Below are 6,409 nucleotides of genomic sequence, written 5' to 3'. Positions count from 1 at the left end.
AAGGGGGAAACCCCAGCCAAGAATAGGGTAGAAAACTTGTGTTAGGATCCCTGCGGGGCCCTGCTCACAGGCTGTGCCCCCATGCAGATGGCAAGGCTGTGGGGGAGCCCCGCTTCTACCTCCTGAGCAAGGGCAGCACGGAGACTTTTGGCTTCTACCTCAACGAGGAGCTGGGCTACCAGGGCCATATCATTCGTCAGGTCGAGCTGGGGGGGCTGGCCCAGCGCAGGGGACTGCAGGATGGGGACCGGCTCCTCCAGGTCAATGGCCACTTCGTGGACCACATGGACCATCACAGGGTAAGATGGGGGCACCCCAGGGCTGTGGGAACTGATGGGTCCTCCCTGGCCAGGGATCCTGATCCTACAGGCTGCAGTTGGAAGGGTGCCCTGCCCAGGGCTCACAGCCTGGGTCCTTCCAGGTGGTGCAGAAGATCAAGGCCAGCGGGAACCAGGTCCTACTGTCAGTGTTGGATGGTGACTCCTATGAAGCAGCCAAGGCCCTAGGCAGGGACCTGTCCCAGATGCTGCCAGCTGACATCCGCCCGCGCCTCTGCCACATCACACGGGACAAAAGTGGTTTTGGCTTCAGTGTGTCGGGTCCGGAAGGTAAAGCAGTGGGATGGCAGCACCATGAGCCTCCCTGACACAGCATCCCGCTCGCCCCAGGCTGCCTCTTCTCTTCCCTGCAGGAGTGAAGGGCACCTTCCAGCTGTCAGTGCAGCAGGATGGGCCAGCGGAGAGAGCAGGGGTGCCACCAGGCTCCTGGCTCCTGGAGCTGAACGGGGCCAGCGTGAGCAACTACTCACACACGCAGCTCACCAGAAAGGTGCGTGCTCCCAGTCCGGGTGATGGGGGACCAGCGCCACCAATGTCGCTGAGTGACCTGTGTTTCCCATCCAGCTGAAGCAGAGCGGCAGCAAGGTGATGCTGCTGGTGGCATCCAGTGCCGTGGAGGAGTTTTACCGCCTGCATGGCCTGCGGGTCACGGCTGCCTTGGCAGACACCTCCTGGCTCCCCTTCAAGGTCCGGGAGCTGCACATGGTGAAGGGTCCGGCTGGCTACGGGTTTCTGCTCAAGGAGGGTGACTGCAGCTCAGGGGCCACAGGTAAGGGGGCTGTGGGGGCCTGTCTGAACCTGAACAAGGCATGTCTAGGGGTCAGGAATAGCTGCAAGCCCTGTGCCCAAAGCAGGACCTTGTCCCCACCTGCATGGGGAGTCAGCAGTGCCAGCTCCCCTCTGGCTGAATGTCTCTGTGAGCATTTCCCCACCCTCCCGCTGTCCTGCTGTGGCAGGCCAGTTCCTGTGGGACGTGGATGCAGGGCTGCCAGCTGACCAGGCAGGGATGAAGGAAGGGGACCGTCTCCTGGCTGTGAATGGTGAGAGCATCGAGGGGCTTGACCACCAGCAGACGGTGCTCAGGATCCGTGCCCGTGATGACCAGGTGACACTGCTGGTCATCGACCCTGCTGGTGATGAGTTCTACCACTCGGTAGGTTTTGGGGAGCCCTGGGGTGCTGTGAGGCTGAATGATGGGATGGATGCCTTCCCCCAGAGCCTGCACAGTGAGGTCCTCTCCAGGGGACCTGGCTTGCTATGGAGCGTCAGCAGCTGTATGCTGTCCCTCTTCTGCTCTTCCAGATCGGGCTGTCCCCTCTGCTTTCCTTTGAGCACAGTGACCCTGCTTCAGGCTCCCATACGCCCTCCCTGCCCTCTCCCAGTGTCTCCCCGGGCCTCTGTCATGTCGAGGTGGGACCAAAGGGACCTGGCTCCTGGCTGGTGGCTGCTGCCAACAGTATAGTGATCACACAGGTAAACCCCTCTTGCCAGGCCCTCATGGCAGTGCTGCTCTTAGTCCTGGTACTCTCCTACCCTGCCTGTCCTATTATTTCCCTGGCACCTCTGACACTGGCAGGAGCAGAAAGACACCTCCAACCTGCCCATTGGGCCAGGGTGGAATGTGGTGTGGTGGATGGATGGATGTGCTGCTCACAATGTGCCCACCGTGTCCCCACAGAGCCCATCCCAGGAGCAACAGAGGAGGCTGCAGCAGGCATTCTAGTGACCCAGGAGTACTCTGATTCCGACCAGGCTCCTCTGCACAGCACCTCATCCAGCCCATCAGTGGCCCCGTCCCAGCTCCCTGGAGAGCACAGCACTGCTCAGCATGGCCGTTGCTGTCGTGGATATAGCTCGGGTCATGCACACAGAGTTGCTGTGTCTCTGTGCCTGCAATGGGGTTTGCAGCACCACACCTCCAGAAACTCATCTCCATTGACTGAGGCTGGATCCAAGCTTTTATTAACTGTGGTGATGGTTTCTTGTAACCTGAGACAGATTTTGCCTGCCTAGCTGCTTCTAGGGATATCTAGGGACATTGCACTGAAGGCCTTGCCCAGCTCCAGGCTCTGGGAGCTCCAAGGAAAGCCAAGGCACTGCCCTCCATGCCATGACTCAGCGGACTGGGGATCCTGAGGCTTGCCTCAGCACAGAGCTGGCCTTCAGGCCACTGTTTGAAGGAGAAAGGGAGCAGCAAAGGCCAACGGGGTGCTGGAGGAACCCCCCCACCTCTCAGCCTGTTGGCTCAGGTTTGTCTCTGCATGGATGTCTCTCTTGCGCTCTTCCTCTCATCCTTCCTGAGAACCCGTGGGCAGTGAGTGTCCACCACCCATCACAGCACTGTTCCTGCATCACTCGTCTGGGGTGTGATTAAAGGACAAACCACACTGCTGTTCATGTGAGTAGTGTTATGGAGAGGACTGTGGCTCAGCAGTGCATCCCAGGGCCAGACAGGACCTGTCTGCTCTTACCTAGCCCAGGGCTGCTGGAGTGTTGAACAGTGGATGTGGAAAGCTCTCCAAGATTGCTGATAGGGAGGTAGGGGCTGAGAGCTTGTCCCGTCCCAGGAGCCCCAGAGTGCTGTATCTCCAAGGGGTTGAGGCTGAACTCTTGCAGGTGCTCCTTGTGCTTCATGGCGATGGTCATTCCTACTTCTTTCCAGTGCTGGCTGGCCTCTGCCATCTTGGCCAGCACAAGGTCCAGGCTACCTGGGTGGCTGTGGGGTGTTGGGACAGAGGCAGGGGATACTGAGCATGTGGGCACATGAGCCTGGCACTGCATGACCAGTGCATGGGAGGACAGGAGCAGTGTGCAGCATAGCCCCTGCCCAATGCCCCTCATCCCCTGGGGTGGCAGAGGGCTCTGGGACAGGGGTGAGATCACAGCATCACCTTTGCAGTCAGTATCTCCCAAGGTCAGGGATGCACTGAGAACAGGGCTGGGCTTTGCCTTCAGCTGCTGCCATGCTGACAGTACAAGGCAAATTACTCCTGTCTTCCCTGGCTCCCCACCAAGGGCACTGGCTCAGGGCAGGCATGCTGGGAGGGCATACTGAGCTGCTCCTGTAGGCTCTTCACCTTGGCCTTCGAGCACTGGCTGTGGGCTGCTGTCTGCTTCTGCAGCTCCTGGTGTTGTCAGGTCATTTCTGGGAGCCAGGAAAAGGAGAAGGGGACAAAGGTGGTGAAAATAGGAGGGACAAGCAGGCGGTTGCTGTGCTCTGATCCCAGCACCTTTGACGAGGCAGGGGCTCCCCTTGCAGGGTGACACATCAGAAGCAGCTGTCAGTGCCTGCCTGGCAGGGCTGTGACAATGCCGGGGGCAGGGGGAAGCCCTGGAGGGAAAGTTTTACCTCTCTGTTGAGCGTGGGAGAGTGAAAATGAGCAGTGAGTTTTGCATGTGGCAAAGACCGCAAACCTCTGGCTGAGGTTTTACCTCTGCTAAAATCAGCCCCTTCTTGAGCACTGATGGAAATGGCAAGGCAATGACTTTTGGAGGCAGGGAAGTCTCTGTCTGTGCTGATTACAGGCATATGGGGTGCAATGAGTCCATAACCAGAGCCTTTGCATGCTGACAGCATGGGAGGCAGAAGGGCTAAGCCAACAGCAGGCTGGTTTGGGGCTGAGTGGTCAAGGCCAAAGGGAAAGATGGGGTAAATTTGTCTGGCTTCTCCCAGCAGAACCAAGGTCTGAGGTCCCTGCATGTGTCCCACTGCCCCCTCCCACTTCTGCCCTCACCTTCATGAATGTCTCACTTGTCTTTCTGTGCCTGCTCCAGTGCCTTCTCCAGGTCCCACAGCCTCTGCCTGAGCCCTTCATTGTCAGCTTTTGCCTGCCAGGTCATGTCCCTCCAGGGAACTGCAAGCCAGTGACGCACAGGACTGCCATGGGGACAATGCACTTCCTGCCAGGTGACCCACACCACAACTTGGCCTGAGCACAGGCAGTCAAAGGGCACCATCCGAATCACACTGGATGGCTGTTCCATGCCCAGTACCTTCTCGGCACTTTGGACCACCAGTGATTTGTTCCTAGCCTTTCTCTACTCCCAAAGCCAAGGGGATGTGGACACCTCCTCAGTCCATACCTGGCCCCAAGCCTTGCCTGAAAGAGGGTCAATCTCATAGCAAGAAACCTCCCCTTTGTTTCAGCCCAGCACTGCGCTAAGGAAGTACTTCCAAAGGGGTGCCCCACTGCAGCATCCCTAGCACCTCCTGTCTGCTTTCATCTATGCTCCTCTCTTTCTCTGCCATCTCTGCACCACTACTGACATCTGTAAGCAGCTGCTGGCTGCACACCATGGACTCTCAATACAGCACAGGCACCCCCAGGGCTGGAGCCCACAGGCAGGGGGCTCATGCCATCCTCTGACATGACGTGGCACTGGGAAAGGCCTAGGAACTATGTGCAGGGCAGGGAGCATTCCTTGCTTGCCCCAGCCCCTGGCTCCTTCCAACCTTACACAGGTGCTCTTTTGACATGTTAACCTCCAGCGCCATTTTCCTGTGCTTCTCTTTCTGCAGCCAGAGGGAAGAAGGAAGGGACAGAGTCAAGAGCAGCTCTTTAAAGGGGCTTAGCCCAGGAGCAGTCTGCCTTGGGATGTTTGCCCCAGGAAAACTTGGCTGGGACACATCGCCAGCTCAGACACTGGCACCAAAGCAGTGTTAGTGCAAATATCAGTCAGACACGGAGTCGAGGTGCAGACGGTTTTACTTGAAGTGGCTGCCCTGGGAGATGCACACTTATTTGGGACTGAGGGCGGGGATTCTGCAGTGAAGAGGGGGCAGTAGCCATGGTGCATAGAGGGCTGGGGAGAGGATATCAAACCGCGCTTTCTTCTTAGGGAGGAGGAGAGGGCAGCAGACTGGGTGTGGAGAGCCAGGGGAGATGGGCCTGGGTCGGGGATGATGGTGGGGGCTGTTTCCCTGTGCAGACACGCAGGAACAGAAGCTGGCGTGTACCTTGTGCACAGCCATGTGCTTATCCCATGCACATGCATCTGAAAACACTGCCTATCCACGCAGAGCTGAGCAATCAGGGGGGCATCAGTGTGGTGTGGGCCTGGGAGCTGGCTTGGCAGGCAGTGGAAGGGGAGCACACACTTATGCCCAGCTTGTGTGGCACATCCAGAAAGGGACCTAAACACTGCTCTTGCCCACAGCCATACACGAGATGCATGCAGGGCAGCCACAAGCACACAGACACGCTCGACCAGCGTAATGTGGCTTTCCGGTGCAGTAGTGGCAAGTGTTCACTGTGCTGAGAACAGTCCCGTCCACATCATGGGCCTGAGGGACAGAAGCAAAGAGGTGCTGGGCTCCTCTTTCCTGCAGGGAGGGCATAGTCCCAAGCAAAAGCAACCTTTACTTTAAGCCTCACACATAAATACAGCTGTAACGTGGAGTGAATCATGACCAGAGAAGCAGATAGTTAGGAACGCAATTGCTCAAGCATGTTCCCTGATCTCTCTGGATTGGGGCCATGGTGATTTTTATGTTTTGCTCCACAAAGCTGGTGTTACCCTCCCCAGCCCTCTCACCAGGTACTTGTGGTATTCCGGAGCTGGCCAGGGCACCCTCCGGTGGTCAGTCCGGCTTGACTATTAGCCAGAATCCATTAGCATCTAATGGGAAAAGCCTCAGGAACACGGCCTCAATAAACGTTGACATATTTGAGGTCAATATAATCCTGAGGAAAATTTGCCCAGGTAATTAAAGCCAGACAAGGAGTTGCCTGTCCCAGAAGTATTTACCAAAGGCAGTAAAATCAAGACAGTTTAATAACCAATCTATGCGGGGCTCCTTTGCTATATCTAATGCTGTGTGCTGCTTCTCACTGTCTGCTCATCCCATGCCTCAGCAAGCCGTGTGCTATGCAAGAACTCATCAGGAGCCACCAGGCAGCCCCGGTCCAGGGAAAGGAGGCTGAAAAGAGGATCTGAAGGCAGCGAAGAACCAGAACTGAACTTACTGTTGAGCCCATGTCATGATCTTTGCAGGTTTGGTGGTGTCAGCTCTAAAAGGTTCCGTTTCTCTCCCTGCTCTGCCCGCTCTCACCCTGCGTGCAGGGAGCCGG

At 57.3% G+C, this 6,409-nt stretch overlaps 2 protein-coding genes across 2 annotated transcripts in view; one reads left to right on the top strand and one right to left on the bottom strand.

Annotated features, from left to right (window-relative positions):
• PDZD3 (PDZ domain containing 3) overlaps window positions 1-2,061 on the top strand; it is a 3,267-nt gene extending 1,206 nt beyond the window's left edge. The window contains exons 4-10 of the mRNA XM_010013975.1: window positions 88-299; window positions 422-608; window positions 692-828; window positions 903-1,107; window positions 1,295-1,491; window positions 1,641-1,811; window positions 2,017-2,061. Coding sequence (XP_010012277.1) covers window positions 88-299; window positions 422-608; window positions 692-828; window positions 903-1,107; window positions 1,295-1,491; window positions 1,641-1,811; window positions 2,017-2,061 — 1,154 coding nt within the window. The remainder of the gene's footprint in view (window positions 1-87; window positions 300-421; window positions 609-691; window positions 829-902; window positions 1,108-1,294; window positions 1,492-1,640; window positions 1,812-2,016) is intronic.
• A 439-nt stretch (window positions 2,062-2,500) lies between these two features.
• Window positions 2,501-6,271, bottom strand: LOC104405304 (coiled-coil domain-containing protein 153-like; the record flags this gene model as incomplete). Its single annotated transcript, XM_010013974.1, is given in 6 exon segments — window positions 2,501-2,508; window positions 2,810-3,046; window positions 3,391-3,483; window positions 4,073-4,192; window positions 4,797-4,851; window positions 6,171-6,271. Coding segments are annotated over 6 exon segments (614 nt in total), but the record flags the coding sequence as incomplete, so codon positions are not given.
• Window positions 6,272-6,409: the final 138 nt, after the last annotated feature.

This window comes from Nestor notabilis, unplaced genomic scaffold (assembly GCF_000696875.1).
Source record: "Nestor notabilis isolate BGI_N333 unplaced genomic scaffold, ASM69687v1 scaffold24604, whole genome shotgun sequence".
NCBI classification, from domain to species: Eukaryota; Metazoa; Chordata; class Aves; order Psittaciformes; family Psittacidae; genus Nestor; species Nestor notabilis.
This window is presented reverse-complemented; position numbering and strand designations above follow the sequence as displayed.